This window comes from Ooceraea biroi, chromosome 1 (genome assembly GCF_003672135.1).
Source record: "Ooceraea biroi isolate clonal line C1 chromosome 1, Obir_v5.4, whole genome shotgun sequence".
NCBI lineage: Eukaryota > Metazoa > Arthropoda > Insecta > Hymenoptera > Formicidae > Ooceraea > Ooceraea biroi.
Genome location: NC_039506.1, coordinates 14,967,951 through 14,988,365, shown reverse-complemented (window position 1 = coordinate 14,988,365; position 20,415 = coordinate 14,967,951). Strand labels below are relative to the sequence as shown.

The 20,415-nt window shown below is 43.0% G+C and overlaps 1 protein-coding gene across 4 annotated transcripts in view; it reads left to right on the top strand.

Moving 5' to 3' along the window:
• Window positions 1–19,917, top strand: part of LOC105281462 (lachesin) — an 83,381-nt gene extending 63,464 nt beyond the window's left edge. For 2 of the 4 annotated variants that reach the window (XM_026968247.1, XM_026968243.1), the window contains 5 exons: window positions 3,968–4,114; window positions 8,826–8,954; window positions 10,081–10,218; window positions 12,096–12,248; window positions 16,827–19,917. In XM_026968247.1, the coding sequence (XP_026824048.1) occupies window positions 3,968–4,114; window positions 8,826–8,954; window positions 10,081–10,218; window positions 12,096–12,248; window positions 16,827–17,068 (809 nt within the window). In that variant the 3' untranslated portion in view covers window positions 17,069–19,917. The remainder of the gene's footprint in view (window positions 1–3,967; window positions 4,115–8,825; window positions 8,955–10,080; window positions 10,219–12,095; window positions 12,249–16,826) is intronic. The other 2 variants (XM_011342713.3, XM_026968244.1) reach the window with 2 other exon arrangements.
• The last annotated feature ends 498 nt before the right edge of the window (window positions 19,918–20,415 follow it).

Below are 20,415 nucleotides of genomic sequence, written 5' to 3'. Positions count from 1 at the left end.
GCCGCCGGCATGGAATCGCTTTTTGCCCGATGTCCGCTTAATTCTTTGGAAGAATTCGCTCCGTACTGCCATTCAGTGACGCGCGTTGTTCGGCCGCGCACCGTCGCGATTCGCTACCGTCGCGTCGTCAGAAAGCCATTCTCATTTCGGTTCTCTCTTTGTTGGGACCGCGCAAACATTATTGTGAAAATACCACGGGGCATTTCGGTGCCGTGCAGCGCAAAAATCCCTTGCGACCTCCCTGCACATACCGTCTCATCGGTATGTTGCCTTTATTAACGATTAAACTGCGGTGCTCGTAATATGGACTCATTGAATAAATGAGAACGCATCAATGTATGGCCGATCGTTGTGAGGGCGTATCGATGAAATCACGCTAGTGAACGTTACGTCACGTTAGAACAGTTAGATGGAAGGAGGCGGAGATAAAAATGGAAATCGGAGAACTTGGATTTTGTTTTGCGGGCAGGAATGTGTTTCGACTAACGAGACCGGCGATGTTAGGAATGAATGAAATATACGCGCAACTTGCACAGAGAAAGAGAGAGAGAGGGTGAAAGAGAGGAAGAAAAAGAGATTTTTAAATAAACCTATAAAACAATATTGCTTCGACTGCGTTGAGCCTCGGAATTCTCATCGATGAGGTACATCGCCATTAAAAATGGATCGGAAATTGGTCGGATTTATACAGTCGCCGGAAGCGACCGCTCGGGCAGTCGATCGCCAGCGGGTAATTACAGATTGACTCATCAATTATCGAAAGAGCGTTATTTTATCGATTTCAGCGTATGGATAATATCACCATCCCCTTCTCGCTTTTTTATGGGGTACACACTCATGCACTCGCGTGTGCTTGTACCCTTATGCAATCGCGGGGCCCCGTCCATTCGCTTCCACCGTCTCGTCGTTAGTGCGCGGAAGCGCTATCCTCCCCCGTCCTCTTCCCATCTTACTTACTTTTTCGCATCCGCGCGGAAACTTCGTCCCGGAGAGTCTCTTTGCCTTCCCGAACACGTCTTTCGTAACTCACCGGAGGAGGGACGCGACGTCGGTCTCCGAGAGAGGACTATTCACGAAGGGGGTAGTCTCTTTCGTGACCGGGTGGGAATTTGGTCCGCGTAAGCCGTGGGAAAACCATTCCCGGCCCAACCGTCTTTCCGGGCGCGAGCAATGCCTGCATGCGCACCAGCCGTATTCGGCTCCATTCCGTCCCGAAAGGCAACTCGATAACGAAATTCCTCGCATTGTGCAGCGCAAAATATATGGAAGGGAGGAGGGGGAGAGAAAGGGACGGAAACGGATGGACAGTGAAGATGATTCTCGCGAAGGGCGCGGCTTGATCATCGTGAAGAATTGGCGACGTCATAAATGTCCTATACTTTTTACGCTGCTCTCCTTCTGTCGAAAGGGATGCGTTTCCTCTTCCCCTTTCCTCCTCCCCGGTATACATACACGAATTATCGACGACGTAAAACTTGTCGTCAGCCACGTCAATCCATTCTAAATTATAACTCACTCGAATGTAGGAATCAATATAACGAATGGTATAAGTATAGGTGACAATTTTTATCAAAATGGAAGTCTTAGTGCGGAATTTTTTATGATCCTCGGCGCCATGCAAACGTAAAAATAAGTAACTTGCTGAGCTTCGCTTCATATGCATTCATAAAAAATTTTTTATTGTGTAATTAATATCTTAAAGAGAAGATATTTTAGTGACAGTCGAACGTTTCTGTCTTGATCGATTGTCTATATAAGGAACTACTTTTCTGGTAAAATGGAACAAGTTGCTTGAAATAATCGTAATATAAAACATAAAATATTCTTTACTTCCACAAATTTGAAACTCCATACAATGTTAAATGCGAGATTTAATTTAACATCGTTGAAGCGTGTAAATCGGAGGCGGCGCTATGCCCTCTTAATTTTTATGTCGGTAGCTCTTTTACATTCAAAATTTAATGTAAAACTGAATTTTTTAGCTTATTTACGGCGCAGCGGGCAATCGCGTTTTTATCGTGCAAGTATTTCATAGCGCCTCCATGCAGTCTGAAGGGAATGTTTATGCATTCTACGGGTTGCGGACATTTTCCGGCCAGATAACTGCGTTATTTTACTTTGTCATGCTGTCATTTTATCATATCTTGCGTTTTATCCAACTATCTCGTATGTATGCTTAAATAAGGGCATCGATTAATTTCTAGCATCGTGAGTAAATCTATTCCATAGCAGAAACACTGACCTCCTATTCTTCATTTTAACAATGACGAAAATTGTATTTATTCGCTAACGATATTTTAATCATATCTTTTCGGAACTCGTTTCAGCATACTCGTTATTAAATTAAATTATTGTAATTAAATTATTGTTTCTTGAAAGCGTTATCAATGAATATATCAAACGAGTGTAGAAATAATTTACAATTCGGTAAACCATTTTACCAGCATGTGGATTTCAACCGTGAGGGAAACGAGGCTGTTGCAAATTTTTGTCCCCGTCGGGATAGGCGGCTTTCTTTCTCTCTCGAGTATTCCGTTGCGTTTGCGTCAAAGGGAGAGAGAAAATTGAACGATCTCGCTCAGCTTCCATATATTTTTCTATGTTACGTGTCGTCATCTTACGGGACGCGGCCGCGTGCAAAGTGGCTCAATGATTAATTCAAGCTTCTCGGAAGAAAATCGATCAGTCGAAACATAGAGGCCTTAGTGATCCATATTTAAACATGGTTAAACGGATCGGTATGGATGCAGCCGCGTATACATAGAGTGCTCGGTTTTGATATTTTGGAGTTGAATTATTACGTATATCTCTGTTACCGCGTGGGATGGACGGCAAACTCTAAACTAACCGGTGTATCGCGTCTAAGCATAGAATATAATCCGCCGTATCGTATGCTATATCTGACTGTCACTTACTAAACTCGGATAAAGCGACCTGATGGATTTATTTTGCCTGGCGCACTGATTGCTCGCAACTCCGCTCGGTAGTAATCCACTTAGATCGTTCTCTTGGCCAGCTTAGAGATAACATTCGTGCATTGATTCATAAAACAATGGCAGCTGTTACATTTTCACGTTACAATATTGTAATGTGAATAACGTATTCCCGGCATTTATAAAAGCTGCGGTAGACATGAATACAACAGAATATGCACACATATGAAATTACGTAATTATTAACGAAGTAACAAATTAGTAAATTAAATACAAAAATAATTTTATACTTTACGCTTTGCGTGCAGTCACTCGAATTATTACGCAAACAATTATAATACACGATACATCATCGTTTTGCATAAAGTCCGAAACACGCGCGCGAGAGAGCAATCGATCCTCTTATAGCAAACTCGCGTCTTTCCGAAGATTTATCCTTCAGCGTATTCGAGGACGAGCACGCATCGTAAAAAGGAAATAGATTCGCCACCCTAATATCGCGCGTCCCTGCACGCCACCTCATCCTGCTGCCGATGTTGCTGATCCGAACGACAAAGCGACGTGGGTTACGATCCGTTAAAGTCACGCGCCGTAACCGCCGTAACCGACGCGCCGCGGAAAGATCGTCTCTTCCCGGCGAGAAAGCTCCTTCAAAATGGAACAAAGGGGTTGTCTCCCGGAGCAAGCGGAGGCACGCTCGCGAACCGCACGTAGCCCAGGACGTATCGGGTATCCGTCCGAATTCGTTGATCAAGGGGGAAGGAGAGCGAGACGAGGATTTTACGAGCGGTTGGTCATTCGCGAGCGAACGGGCCGCGAACGTTTCGCGCGCGTGCTCTCGCCGCGGAGTATCGGGCGCAGAATCGGTGGTTAAAGCCGAGCACGATCAGGGTAGGGTAGCCGCCACATCCCCTAGATAGTAATCTATCCGACCGTGTGTGAACGGCCGCAGCGCAGCGCAATATTATCGCGCGCGCGAGCGCCCGCAAGTGTAATCTCTGGAACGTCTCGTCGCAATGTGGTCATTGTTTCAGTGCCGCCGGATATCCTGGACTACCCCACTAGTACAGACATGGTGGTGCGAGAGGGTAGCAACGTGACGCTGCGCTGTGCAGCGACAGGGACACCGGAGCCGACGGTCACGTGGCGTCGCGAGGCGGGTGGCATGATCCGCCAGGAGAGTACGTATCTCACCACCTCGGGTTACTGCTGCTGTACGCCGCCTCCTCGTCGTCGGATGCTGCGATTGTCGCGTCGTTTCATCAGCCGGATGACTCTCTACGTGTCTCTATCTTCGTCTCTCCGTCGCCCTGCCATTGCACCGTTGCTCCAGATAGAGCAGAGTTCCGCTTCCTCTCGCGCGATCACCGCACCCCGGCCTTTCAACCCCCCCGTGTCGCTGTCCCGCGTCGTTTCGCGTATATTGAGCGTAAGCCCGTTCGCGGAAGAACATTCGCCGCCCTACGAGGCGCGCCCTGTCTCGCTCGTCCTGAAACAGACGTGACGGCAAGCCCACTGCCTTGTTTCGCGCTGATCGAGCGAGACGTTTATTGTGCGCCCGGCCGAATCATCGAATGAGTTCTGATGGACGGCGCTGAATCTCCCTCGATCGAGCGAGCACGCCTTTTGTGTTGCATTCGCCGTTTGACCGAACACGTTTGACGATTTGACGAAACGTCGCGGACGTCGCTCGTGTGGACCGAGTAAATTTGCTCATTGGAATTGATTAGATACGGGTCTGCACAGGTACGCTTGACTTGGCAAAAATTCAAATATCGTAGAAATAAATGATCGTTAATTTTTCATTATTCCATATATTTTATCTGCAGCTGAGCAGATTCAATTATGAATCGAAGCGAAATAATTAAATGTCGGTGCGATGCAACACATTCCGAATAAAATTCGGCGAGGGCATCGATAAAATTAACGGGTATCGCTCGTTTTTCGCACAGTCTACATTCAATACTTATGTTCTACGTTTCTGTTTTAAATGATGATATATTCGAAAATTCCTCTCTTCCTCTCTGAGTAAATAATAGCATGAAATAAATAATCATAAATCGAATTTTTTACGTAACTGTAGCTTCCAGTTTATCAAAATTAAAAAGAAAATGGAGTCATTAATAATAATATTGTATCACGCAATTCAGATAATGCAGGAGAAATATTCCATTGCTCGATGATTTTTCATTATCTCTCACCAATTTTTGCGCTTTTATTGTATATGCATACATTTTCTCTTTTTGTAATCATAAGGCGTTTGATTCAATTGACCATTTTCCTTGTTGCTTTGACGATATGACATTCAACAGTAATTTACTGTCCTGCCGTTTTACATTGTCCTTTCCAGTTTCTCTCACAATCGGCGAGAGAATTTAACGATTCGTTACACAAACTGGTTTCTTTCTTGATGCTGTTATCAGTAAAGTGCCGGCGGCGCAATGTCTATCGAAATAAAATCGCCGGGCATTTTATAATACAAACTCGTTTATTTAAACCATTCGCTCCGAGAAATTAATTTTGTTTATAATTCCGAACAATTTTCTGTCATTGTGTGCCATCTTTGAATAAAGTCTAACAGTAACTAGGCTAATCAACATATAACTTAATTCTCTGACTCTTGGAAGGAACATTATACAAGGTGTTTGCTGCAAGACATCTTAACAGAAACTTTCTGTTAATGCATGACGTTTCCTCGATGCAATACGACGGTTAATACATAAAACGATTATTATAAATGTGAATGCTCGTGAAAGAATGAAAATTGCATTCGCAATTGTATATAAAATAATAATGAACAAGAAACGTAAAAATATTTTTACCGCAACGATTTCTTTCAATCGCGACACACAATGTATCGGAAAAGATTTCAAGATTCGGTTATTTTAACTTCTCTGATTTCTTTTTAGATCGATGTGTAAGGGCAACATTGATATTTTGCAATTCAATTCAGCAATTGCGTTCATTCTCCGAAGCAAACAGTAGCGTTTCGAGGAATCCATCGGCCTCACAATCCAATCACTCACGCGCTTTCGGTTTCCAGTTTTATTCAGTGGCGTACCGGTTTTTCCTGCCGTCCGCGTCAGATCCGTTCAGATCCTTTGCTGACTAATTGCGCAAGCAAGTGTCAGGGACATTCTCGATTGTACATCAGGCAGGTACAGCTAAAGTACCGCTTCAATTTCTCTATTTCTCTTTTCTCTTCTCGATTTTCCCGGCTTTTCTCTCATTCTTCCGATCTTCTACTCTTGCACCTTATGTTTCCTGTCTCTTCCGCGCCAAGCCGGTACCGTGTTCTGCACTTTGGACACCGATGAACCAACGTGCAGAGCTAACACCCTCGCAGAGTATTTTCGTTTCGTGCTGTCAAGGGGCGGTGAAGGGACGGAAAATGGGCGGGTTCGCGCGAGGTCGGTAAGACATCGCAGCGAGCACGTTTCCGGTGATTTATTCGCTGGACGAAATTTCTATCTTTCGCGGCCGATTTCAGGGAATCGTTTTAAGGATTTTCGCCGCATCCCGTTGTCTTCCGATTCCTCTCCTCATTTCGACGCTCGTCTTGCGGGAACGTACAGCCACGATTCCATTAGACCGATAAGTACCGGAAAATAGAGTATTCTCCGTCGAAGGGACTGCTGCGAGCTCCTTTCACGATTTTCGCATTCGATCCGCGCACTCCGTTTGACTTCCAATAATGGCATCGGAAAGACGAGAGAAAAGACCAGTCCCGCTCTTTTATTCTTGTATGATAATCCATAGCGAGAGACTCTGCTTTCTACGAACGATAAAAGTTTGATGCGCCGACTTTTACTCCAACAGGTGCGCGAATGGAAACGCCTTCTCTAATTTATCGTTGGATCAGACAGATATTGTGTGCACATAAGTTTTATTAGTATTTATACATATTTAAACGGCGCGAATTAAGCACGGATGAGAGGAATAATTCATGCTCTTGAGTAAATGGGTCAACGTAATGCTTCTCCAACGATAAAATCGATAGCTATTACAAAATCATTAAGGAACATTGGATATTTTATGCACGACGGCATTCAATTATCATTTAAGATTATGAAAACTGATTTCTTTATTGAAAACTCGTTTAAGACTATCTGATGATGAAATTATTTCTTTTTAGTAGTCTCAATGAATGTGCTACTTTGATAGCATTTTGCGTTTACCGTGTTTGCGTTTACCGTGACAGACTGATCATCCGTGAAGAAACCGCTGTAAATTATATGATAATCAATCTCTGCGGAATAAATGCGCGTGCCAGATTGTCAATTTAACTACGTTACGTACTCATGACGCGTAACTAATTGCAATTTCAATATACAAATCGATTAGCGCGATTAATTACATAATATCGAAATTAAGAAAATGTACATTTTAATTAAACTTGAAATCAATTGTTCCACGATATTAAGCCAGTCGACCGTGTTGCAACATGTGAGGCAGATATTATCGGAAAACATGAGAGAGCAAATATTAATTTGCAACATATGAAATTACAACTGACATAATAAATACTACTTTGTGCACTTTTCGTGGGACACTGAAATATTTATATTACGTTCCGTTTGGTACATTTTTCACAGTAAACGTGATTACGTCGTTTAGTACTGAATCGGTTTTATTTTTTTCCGCTGCATGTGAAAATGCGGCGTAATTGTAAAATCTCTTAACCGTTTTACCGTATTTTCGATGGAATGGTACTCGGCACGTATATATGCCACCTAAATTCGCGCGTTTGAATATTTCGCAAGGTCGTGGAACATAAGTTTAAACATGTTTCATATTTCACGTTCTCACCATACTTACCACGCAATTATTCTATACACATAGTTGCGGGCTACAATATGCGGTACGCGTAATGTTTACGTCGGAGACGGTAATAATACGTCCGGAAAATGAGAAGAGAAAATGCAAATTGCGTTATCATTGTTGAAACAAAATATACAACTTGGTATATTATTATGTTGTTATTTTTATTTTTATGTTCTCCAATCTCTTTCAAACTGAGATATAATAAATTGAATATGGAATGAATTTGTCAAGCACCAACAATCGATTTCCGGAACAAAATTAATTTTAGTTTAATAAAATTAATTTTATTTTAATTAATTAACGATATTTCGCGAAATAATTATATAAAATGAATAAGGCCATCTCAAGCTCTCAGTTTTTGATCAAGACTTGTTTCATCTCGCTGCGATTTTTCTGTGCAAAGATATTGATAATTACATCGATCTATGATTAATCTAGAGATTGACTAACTGGAGGCTAGTGGCGGGAGGTCATATATTATGATCTCCGTTGACCAATGAGCGTCGAGCACATGCTTGGTCCACGTGCTCAATCTACGTGCTCGCGACCACGTGCTCGTGATGCAAAACTTATTGTTTCTAATTTGTAAAACGTTATAACTCGGCGAAAAATTGATGTAGAGACATGAGACAAAAACGTATCATCTATTCTTTACGCCTCCCGCACACACGTAGAATGTGTTTATATACTTCTGAATATCTGTGAAAATTATTGATTGGGCGGAATAAACGAAATCATACCGCGAAAAGGGATAAGAGATTCAATCTGACTTTACTTCCTCTCTGTTAAGAGCGGATTACATCTGTGAACTGGTGTCCCGTAAACAACTATCCACTTTGTAACGAATTTGCATATCGCGAAAATGGCACTCGTGATCCGCAACGCTCCGTTACGAATTAACGACGCGGCATTAACGCATGCAATTGGCCAGATCGCCAAACGCGCTTCGCTGAGCGATGAACGATGCGCGCGTAACAACGTGCGGTATAATCCACGCTTGTATATACATGCATGTGTACGCACGCACGCAATTTGTGTATGCCTGCATCTGTATATAAACTGTTGCAGTGTCCAGTATCGAGGGCCCGGAGCTGGAAATAACGCGCGTCACGCGGGTCCATATGGGGCCATATCTCTGCATAGCGTCTAACGGGGTGCCACCGACTGTCAGCAAGCGGATCGTCCTCATTGTTCATTGTACGTATAACTTTGTCACGCGGGAGATCCTAGATCCTGCTTTACGACCGGCGTTAAGGAACCGTTCTATCAAGTTGGCGGCGAAATGCGTAAACGAGCCGTTTCTATTGAGAGAAATATTGTGAGGACACGTTTTCATTTTCTATAAATCTATAAAATAAATAAATCTATAAAATAAATAAAAGATAATATTATTATAGAATTATTTATTTATAACTTATTTATAATAATATTATAGAATTATTTAATCTCGCAATTTTAAGTATGTGTCCAATCGTTACTAACGCGTCAATTAATCTTCCATTATGGAAATGCCGTAAGATATAATGCGCGCATTACTATTTAGGTGTTGAAATCAGAATTCACAATTCAATAGAGAATCCGACCGTTCAGTTTCCGTTTCGTGGCACTTTATTAATTTTTCACAGAAATTTCCTCTCGCGGGCGCGTCACGCTTGCCACAAAATATAATTTGAATTGTCGTATTCGCGCGAATACTGGTGTGAACGATCTCTTGTAATGACGGCTCTCATGGTAGGTACGGTGAATGGTTGATCCCGAGGGCCATTGTTCCTGAAAACGTAGTTAAATCTTTTGCCCGCCGCTGGCTGCGTAATTTCACCACGCGATGTCACGAGTCTCTCACTACGAGGACAAGTGACGTTTCTGGATTGATTAAAGAATAAGAGGGCCCTATTTACGAGGGAATGAGCTCTAGAAATGAGCAGAGCTGTTTTCGTGAGATTCGCATCGGACGTCGGACGCCGTAGCGCGTGATGAGCCTGAAAACCGTGCACAGTGAACGTTTCATTAAATTTTATTTTCTTCTCACAACTTTAAAGCTCTTGGCATTCACGTATTTCGCCAACTCTAATACTCGTGTGAAAGTCCAGTAAATCAAAATAAAATTGATATAAATTTAATCAACTCTCTACAACGTAATTGTTTTCTTTCAGAAAATGAAACAATTCAGAAACGTTTTATTTATATAACACTATACACATTTTATTTAAAGATTTTTGTTCACAATAGAAATTTAAGTTATTAATGACACAATGCAAGTATTTATCACATGATTATGTTTTAATACATATTTTATTGAAATCCCTTTATTCTCCTTGCATAGTTAAGCCTATGGTTCGAATCGAGAATCAACTGATGGGTGCTTACGAAGGGCAAACTCTCACGTTGGAGTGCGACAGCGAGGCCTTTCCTCCACCTATCACTTACTGGATTAGATCGTGGAATGAAACCATCACCAATGGTGAGCAGAAATTTAAGTTTTCTTTCTCATACGCAGTCTTATTCTCACTGGAAATCAGTGAAAATACACAGAATTGCTATCATAATAATAATCAATTAATTTACGAATAAGTGTATCAAAGGCGAATCAAACAACTACGCATACGGAGGATATCGATTCGTATGACGCGTATTAAAATAGCACCGTGTTGCTCGCATCGACGATTCCATCCTAGATATATTCGTCCGTAGAAAATTACATTTTTGCTGCTATTTGAGCCACGTTTTTACGTCTCCGTGTTTACTGCCCATGGGCAAATAAAGCAGTAATTTGCGAATTTGCACTCGTTAGGGCAACATTTAGAGATGAAAGTTTTACCGAAATCGGGAGTTCGTTTCATGCAAAACTCGGAATCATTATTTCTAGTCCGTTTTCTCTGTTATTTTTCGCATATTATTCGCCGGCTGGGCGAAAAGCGCGACGCGACACGGTACACGCGCGAGCAGTTGTAATGCGATTCGCCTTAATTACATCACGCTAATGCGGCTGTCTCACTCTAATTGCTACTGTGCGCCCTATGTGATATGCCAGGGGGTTAAGGGCAAGGGCAACGACATTAAGAGCGGCATCAAGATGTGTGCGTGCCAGCGCACGTCGAGTCGCTAATCCGCGACGGCATCCCTTGTATACACGCGGAGGTGGGCTGAAATCCTTTTCTTAAAGCGTTGCAACGCTACAACGTGCATTCGAATCAATTAACCACACGCGGAATTGCCTTCATGCAGATCTGAGATTCGTATCTACTGCCGTAATTGCGCCTAATTGTGATTTTGATGGAAGTTCCTCAGGGAATAAATTAAAATTTTCGTTGGTTAACGAGGAAGAGGATATTTTTAATTTTAGAGCTCGCGATAAAAAATAACTTTTATTGGAAAAATTATTATTAAATACATAAAGAAGAGATAAAGTGGAAATTTTATACTATCGGAAATATAATAAATATATTAACGAAATGACACCAAAAATTCATCATCTTCATGAATACAAATAATAGCGCTATGAATAGATAAGTAACAAAACGACGTTATAAATATCGGATCGATATTACATCAGACCTGTTTCATCGATCTCAGCACAGGGATACGTACGCGTGCATCCAATTTCATTACCGGAAATATCCCTGGTAGATGTGCCTACGATAAAACTTACTTCTCGATCGTATATCACGCTCGCGCGCCTTTGAACAAAGAATACCCATAAAATCGCGCGTATTATTCATATCCGAAGCGGCGATGCGGCAAATAAACTTTCGCGAAAGAGTGCGGACACGATTACGCGATAAAGCGACATGCATCGAACGGGTGCGCGAGTGCACGTCAGTGTGCACTTCCTTCGAGGCAATACTCTTTTCCGCGCCGCGAAGGTATTATGGATCCCGAAACTAATAACACGAGAACACCGACATTCGTGCCGTCATCCGCAGTGCAGCCCCAGAATGAAACCGACATTCACACGAGTAACGCAGCCTCGCTACTTTGCGCGGTTCCATAATGCTTAAGCGGCTTGGAACATAAATACGAAGTTTACTGCTGTGTGCGCGCATTGATCCGGAATTTTCTGTCATTCCGCTCGGGCTGCCTTGCACCAGGGAGCTCGTCTAGTCAGTGTTATTCCGTTTGAGGCGATGAAACGAATCAGCTTTCTAACGAGAAACAAGTACAATTACGCCGTGCGATGAGAAAGGTCTTTGGCACGTCGCGCACTTCGATTCATTGACGAATCAGAAATGTACCGAAACTGGCATCTTGTATATTTTAACATTATTCGTCTCGCCGATGATTATGTGCAACGTGACATTGATTATTGTTTAAACACCGGATATTTATTACAAATTTCAGACGAAAACTATAAAGTCGACACCTTCGCCAAGAAGAAGTACGAGGTCACGATGAGGCTAATCATAAAGTCCGTGCGAGCGCTGGACTTTGACTCCTTCCGGTGCGTGGCAACCAACTCCCTCGGCCAAACGGACGGCAAGATAAAAATTTACAGTGAGTACTATATTTACATAAGTACATTCGTCTGTAAATCACATAACAGGGTAATGAATGTCACACTTTAGATTATAAAATTCAGAGCTCATACTGTTTACTTTTACAGTATTCTTGTATCAATTGTACGAATTGAAATAGTTTCTAATTTTCTAAACGATTTGAAATAACTTGTACGTATTACTGTGAGCAATCCCATTTGTTAAACTGCGCGACCACGTCGCAGACTGATTTTCTAGTTGAATTCATCTCATGAAAATACGTGAAATGACCTCGTTGCCGCAGAATGCGCTTAATGCGCGAGCGCATTTTACGGTGGAAGCGAATTTTACGGTGGAAAACGAGCGAAAAATCTGCGTATGCAGTACGGCGGAATGATATTCGGAATATCCGAAATAGTTATTAAAACAGCATGGTATGTGCTACACGGGATGCATGCAGTTATATTTCGCGGCAGCGAAACATCTCGTTCCGGAGTTGAAGCGGCATCGTGGTCGCGATTCTTAAGCGGATAACTTATCGGTTTATCACCGATCGATGTAGCTGCTTTCTCTCCCTCCCTCCCTCTCTCTCTCTGCTCCTCCACCTCCTCCTCGACGTAATTGCCCCAATCTCGGTGTACCAATGCGCCTCGTCTCTCGCTCCACCTCGGCGCCGTCGCTAGATTCCATCATCGTTGCCGTGCATACGAAGTTCGGAGGCCAAACAAGCCCTTTTCCTGTCCTCTCGTCCCAATAACGCGCATCCCCGCTTATCCCTCTCGTGCTGATGGGATAAAAAGAGCGGTGATCTCTCGCAGGATGCGAAAGATGTTACCGCTCGTTAAGCTAACGATGTTAGTAGCTTCGCCGTTTCTTGGCGCGCGATGGCGAACGAGAGGGATCTTTTTATCCCCCAAAGGCGCACCTGCGAGGGCCTGGGAACCGGCTACGAGAAAATCAAGCGGCATCGCCTCGCATCACCGTCACATCATGTCATGTCATCCTTGCGTCACTTTATCCGTCACGCAACCGTCTCTCATGCCGTGTCATTATACATTTCATTGGGTACCTCGCGCGAGCGCACAAGAGAGAGAGAGAGAGAGAGAGGAAGAGGAAGGGTAGAAGAGGGATTCAAGTGGCAAGCACACGAAACGCGTAAAGCACGAGCCGTCCACTCCGTTCGACCTCGCTGATGTTAATTGATCGCCTCTCCAATTAGAGTGTCGACAGGACGCGCGGCGGGAGGGCGTCGAGGATAGGTATCGGAGAGGTGAGCAGAGAAGAAGGACGTGAAGCGGTTCGTTCAAAGGGAACCGGAGAGAGGAAGGAGAGATGATGGCTTTAACGAAAATCGCCGTTCATGATGATTGGATAAAGGGTGAATGAGGGCGAGTCAGGTAGCAGGGACGAAAGAGAGGTAGCCGCGGCCGCGCGAGGCACTTAATTACCGGCAATTGCAAATAAAACGCTGCGGTCGCCGCGACGACGGGGCAGAGTAAGAGAATCAGCCTGCATACCTTTACCTCATCGTCACGAATTTCCATTCTCGCGAATCACCTCTCCAGTAATTAGCCCGTTAGTTTAATCCAACGGGTCAGAAGCTCGCGCGCGCGTGCGACATTCCGTTCAAATGCCGATCGACCCGCACGTCGACGACCCGTAATCGGCGAGCTTTTTTTCCCCGGGCACCGTCGCGGTGTACACGCTTAAACGATATTAGTAATAATTACCGCGCTGGGGGTCGGAGGGCGACCGGAAGGCGAACGAGCCGCGGATTACATGCCCCGTCGAAGTCGGTTAACTTCCATGGGAATCTCACCGGAAAGCAGAGAGAGAAGGCGATGAGAAGCGGCGAGAAAGGACAAATTACGTCGACGGACGTGGATGAGCGAAACGTCGTATGGATGCGGAGGCGGAGTGTTAGAATTAGGGGATGCTTTAAGAGTAAAGGCTGAGACTACGTAGGGAAACTTGGCGGCATCGCGCCGGTCGTTCCGAGTCTGTACAATGACGTGCACGCACGGCATGCAAGTCTGTGCATGATGGCCTATATTCAAATTGCATTATATCGCCGGATGAGGGAGAGAGAGAGAGAGAGAGAGAGAGAGAGAGAGAGAGAGAGAGAACGCGCGCGCGTATAGATGTGACCGATAAATGCACCGTGGAAGCCGTGGTGGTCGTTAGTTCACTCTTGCTTCACTCGCTTGCTTTGCCGCTTTGCCGCTACGAACAAGGCGTTTTCTTCAAGGAGGAGTCGGGCGATTGGCTCCGGAAATCTGATTTCGCAACGGCGATATTTTGAAATAAAATTTTCGAAATAATGGAGAGCACTTGACATGACACTTTATAATGTAGGTACTTGCTACTCTATTGTTATCTAATCGACCTTCTTAAATTATACTGAAACTAATTGTCTTCAACAAAAACGTTTAATTACCTAGTATTAATTCAAGATATACTGAAATTAGTACGATTAATATGCGTGAAAGTATGGTGTCAAGCTGTTTTCTTCACAGTTTAGCTCGGAAACGATAACCGCGTCCCTTCGCGTTTTACCGTATCTGCTGCCGCGGGGTTGATGATGCGGACGAAATTATTAACATCGGGTTACCCGTAATTCTCTTCTACGTTGCTTGTGATTTTTTGCAAAAGATGAACAGCAGGCAAGCTTTAAGTTTCACCCTGCATGCTTGATCATTGCTCACCCTCAGACACTATTAAACGTGTTACCGTGGAATGGCAGGCATCACCGGTAGTGAAGCGAACAGAACTGCGGGTCTTACGATGGAACACATTACCGGCTAATTGCAGTGAAGTGGAAGAGCCCTCGAGACAGAGGAAGAGAGAGAGGCAGGGAGAGGGATGGAGCACCTTGAACCGCAGTCGCGCAATATTCATTACCGCAGGCATGGCGAGCATCAAAGAAAATGATATAACGGCATGCTAATAAATGTAAACTCGTAATTTAAGGCATTCCCGACAATAACTGTTTCAGCGGATTCCCGGTAACTGCGCGCGGGCCACACACTGCCGGGATGACCGCGATTCCGATATTCGACCGGAACGCGGCGCTTGGCCGTATTAATTAATGCATTTATTAAATTACGTTACGTTACATCAAACTGTCAGAGGAGATCGGCCGAGAGCATGCGCGCGCGCGTTCATATCACGCCTGGACTTCCGAATGCGCGGCGAATATGCTTTCCGAGATTTGCAAACAGAACCGCGCGGGAGTAAACACGAACGCATTGGCCCCCGCGCAAGTAAACACGATTGTCGTTTGCGAATTGAAATCAACGTTGCATAAGCTCCTTGCACATCGAATGAAAGTTGATTACTGTTTCAACGGTGCTTAGTCCGAATTTCAGGGATAACTTTCACGCCCGGAAATGTGTCAGGAATTTGAAGAGAGTTAAACAAGAGGAATTACTGGAAATAAAATTTATGGAACTAACCACGGAAATAATTACGCATAATTACGTGCCATTATGCTATTAACAAAATAAATTATCATGCGAATAAATGTCCTTTATTTCTTTCCTCTGCGAGAACATTCCTTCTTTATTTTTCAAGAACTTCTTTACTATCAAAAATACAGTTTGCAAACTCAGTGAAAAAATTAATGCTCCTTGCTTTAATTTTCCGTCGTTTTAATTTCATTAATTCAATTCGATCGACTTGCATGATTTATTCAACGTATTCTTACTGAACGAATACACTCGCTTCTGCATTTCAACATCTCTCGCGAGGAATGCAAAATCCTCACGACGGAACGACCGCATAACTCGTTACAGAATACGATAACTCAAACCCATCGAAAGGACTCTTGTGAGTGGTGCATCGACGATTCAATCGACTTTGTGCAATCCCGATTGTCTCCCGGTTGTCACTTCGGCATGCCGTCTGTGGTCGGGGCGCGCTGTCATTCTCGCGGATTAATTAGAAAAAGTGTAGTTGCCGTCTCGGGATATGCGGCGATGCCAGTGCACGCGCAAGAGAATTAATATCGCTCCGGAACTCTCCGGGAATTCGACGTTTCGACGGAGCGTGCAAGTGACAAGAGCCCTCGCCAGGTTTTGCGGGGACGGTGCGCGGACGAACGACATTCCAATACGTCAAGAGCGGTGGAGCATCGCCGCGGAAAGCTCCGACCGGGCCAGCCGATTATTTTTCCGGTTATTACTCGCGGACGGCAGACGGTTCTGTCCCCCGTTATACTCGATTCGCCATTTACGCGCGCGCGTTTTTTGTTTCAAATACGATCCCGACACAAAGCGGCTTTCCTCGCCGTGTAGGCGCGCGCTCGCGCGCGCCACGTGTGATGGACGTTCGATTCCGCTTCCGTTCCGATGATCGGTCCGAATCTGGACGCTCGCGTTCATCAGCAATCTCGGCGATTAACTAACGTACCTCAACCATTCGCCATCGTCAAGCTTTACGTCACGCGAGCGGAAACCGCGACTCTTTGCGTCGCTGTGCGACAATTTCACTTGATATTTGTATTTAATATTAAAAATCCAAGCATACACTTTGAGTGACATTAATTGCGAATAATTTCAAATTAAATTATAATTATATTAATTTTATGATGTTTTAGAGTTGGACGACCAACCAACGACGCGCAAGTCCGGTGTGCGACGGGATTCGAAGAAGAAGACAGATCGCAACTACGAGAAGAAGGCTGCCGGTATGAAAGACGACCCGCTGCTGAAGGGCGGCGATAGCGGCGACGAGCTGATCGAGTTTCAGTCGGCGACAGCCTCGTCGGCCCTTCATCGTCATCTGTTCACGAATCTCGGGATAACCGCCGTAATCCTGGCCGTCGGCTTATCCACGTAGACATCGCCTTCCGCGCGCGTCTACACGCGAAACCCACGCTGAGGGAAGAGAAACGCTTAATGTAGAAGTGTGTTTCCGGATGCGAGAGACTGGACGTCGCGCGTGGCGAACGGCGCCGATAAAGACCCCATGGGTCGTTACTCCCCCATGAAAGCGTTTTCTTCCCATTGTATTATACATGAAATTTTCATGGAGCTGACAGTGGCGCGCGAGGACTTGTTTTTACACCGAGAGATCGAGCCCGGCTGATGGAGCTGGAAACGACTGGGTTACTTTGCGAGAAGCAAGTAATTAACGCGTCATAAGCCGAACGTGAGCTGACGGGAGAAGGTTTCCTTCCTCCTTTGGAGACGCAGAAAGCTACTGATCTGCTAACCCCTTCGCATCGGGGGTGGCACCGGCGAAGCGTGGCTTTTACCGTGCTCCACTCCGAGCAAAGTAACTTTGTTGACCCCGCCGTCGCTCAACGCCGGAGAAGGAAAATCCGCGGATCTGAACAAAAGGGGACACCCATTATTCGTGACTGCGCGTTTGTAATAAATTGTTAAAATGAACTGTCGACGGTAGCGTAAAAATTGCATTTCGATTCGTCTAAAAGCTTTACGCAAGCACGTTTTTTACTTTTATATTTGACGAAACATAAAATACGTCTATTATGATTTTTTAAATTAATTTATGATTTTTCCTACATACATATAAATGTTAATAGATGTGAGGGTATAATAATACGTCATTATTACTAGTTCTGCATTTCAAAATGTTAACAGAGCGTAATTTGCTAACAATGTCTATGCATAAAAGAGAAAGGAAGGAAAACGAGAAGAACTATAATTAGATTTTTTTAAATAATCATTGCAGCGTGTATAAAAGATCATCCATTATTCACTGGCTTTCCACATCTAATTTCTCGAACGTATAAATTACACCGCTAAAACAAAAGAACATATCCCGTCGGAAGACTCTCGAGAAGGGATTCATCTCGCTTAAGCGTGTCGCAATAACTTTCGGACTGAGAGAGGATTGTAAGATGGATTTACGATGTTACATTATAAGTGGCTATTCGCCAATGTTCTATATGGCGGCTGTAAAGAAGACTTTATTTTCCATTTCCTTCTCAACCCTACAAATCTGAACAGTCTTTATTTATTACGTTCGAGAGTGCAAATGATCTAATAACACTTCATAAAACAGTTGAGCAGCGTTATGAATTCAATATATCGATTACCAGAGAAACGATAATTACATTTCGCTGCACAAAATTTATTTTCGTGGTTTCTATTATCTCTTATTATTTAAGTAATAAGAGACTGTCCAATAACAGATGGATTTACGGTCATCGCGTCTGACTTTGCAATCTTTACACAACTGAGCGAAATATGAAAAGTATAAGTATGTATATGAAGTCATAAGAGAACCTTCGTCTTTCTGAAAATTGTTCAATTTCAAAAAGCATCAGACATTATAGCCAAAAAGTTGTATATTCTCTCTTTCTCTCTCTTTGACTGCACGAATTTGTTTTTCCGAATTCGCACATCTGAATCTTCATTAATTGCGTTTATGTTTATGTGTTTACAGAACGACAATAATTTTCAGAAAACCTCTCTCTTCGTCATTTACGGAATGATCGATAGAACATTTTTAATTCGAACACATCGAGACCATAGCGGTTCTAATAGATACATTACATATTGTTATTGTACATAAATGAGACGTGCGGGTCTCTGTGTAGAAAGCATTGCCGATAATTTTGCGAACTCCTTATCCGTACGCCAGAATTTAGCGAATTAGCGTTCTAGATAAATAATTGGTGGTACGTACATCGACGAACGGTGGTTAATATCATAATGTAGTGTTTCCTGGATTGTAGACCACAAACTATTAAAAAAAATTACGGATTTCTACAGACGAATCAAGTTGCTCCAAGTTTCCATGCGTTATATTCGGCGATTTATACGATGCTACTTCGAGCAATTAATTATAATAAGTAACTAAGTTTTAATACGAATACTCTTCATTGATACATTGTATAAAATTGCGAGATGTAGAGTTCTCGAGAAAACTCAGATTACAATTAAACACTTTCAATTTGTACGCGTTTTGAATTGTTCTTTTTGCGCGAGAGACACCACGCTGGTTTTGTAATCTAGACGCGTTTTAAATGTAGATGAAAATGAATCTGTAGACTGCCACGTATTACAAATATCGAGATCGCTTACAAAATACCGAATGCGCATCAGTTTCAATCGTCACGCCGGCGATTTGGCGAGTCGGTGCGGGCGTTCATTTCATTTGCCTAACGAATTCGTTATCGATCAATCATGTTTCGCCAGTCGATTGCAAATTGCGTGCACGGCGCGAATTTTCCAAATGGATCCATCAGTTTCGCGATGCTGCTTGCATGCGTTTGTGATGATTCCGAAATGTGCTCTGTACATATACATGTAGACGCGCGACAACCGGTAAATTATAATACAGCGCTGCATTTATTTGACGCGTAGTGCTATCGATATTGTATAATACGAGTAATAGTGTGTGTACGATATTGTAGAATGAGCCTCAGGGACATGTATATACGCTAAGCTGTAAATTACATTAGTTTTTGCATTTGTGGTCACACAGTAACTTCCCTCCCCGTGTAAATACGATGTACCTTATCGTGTAATTGGGCAATAAATGTTAGACAATCGTGATAATCGTTCGTGCGAATTGTTACGTATGTATTATATACTTTAAACTGCTCCTTTTCTTTCCTCTTTCTTTCATCGAACCTGGCGTTAAACAATAGTGCAAACTTGTCAAATTACACACTGAATTGAGAGAAGATTGCGTATGAATAAAAATATATTATGCAAGGCCGTTCCCATTTTGTTTTCCACATTTCTCTTAGTTTTCCTTAAAATTGGATTTAATTTCATTATTCAATTACATCTCTGGAAATTGTGGAATAAAAACCTATTGTTTTAGTTTCTTCTCTCTTTCCATAATTTATGTATAACTGAAATATATTATTAGTACAGTAGATGAAAAACATGTTTGTAGATTTACATATTTATTAGAGTTACATGAGGTACAATAGAAGTATAATGACTCGTTTAACGCGTACCTTTCATGTTACAATAAATTAATAAGGAATAAAATTCAAATTCAAAATCTGATAAAAACGTAAGTAAACATTCCATTCATAGATATTACATAATAAGTAAGAACATACATAAAGTAGTTTCATATTCATAAAAATGTTAGTTACCTTCTTGAGAATATAAAATTTACAACGAAGATTTCTAATATAACATTTGCAAATAATAATAATAGCCGCATTTATTTTCTACTGCAGCATTAACTGATTA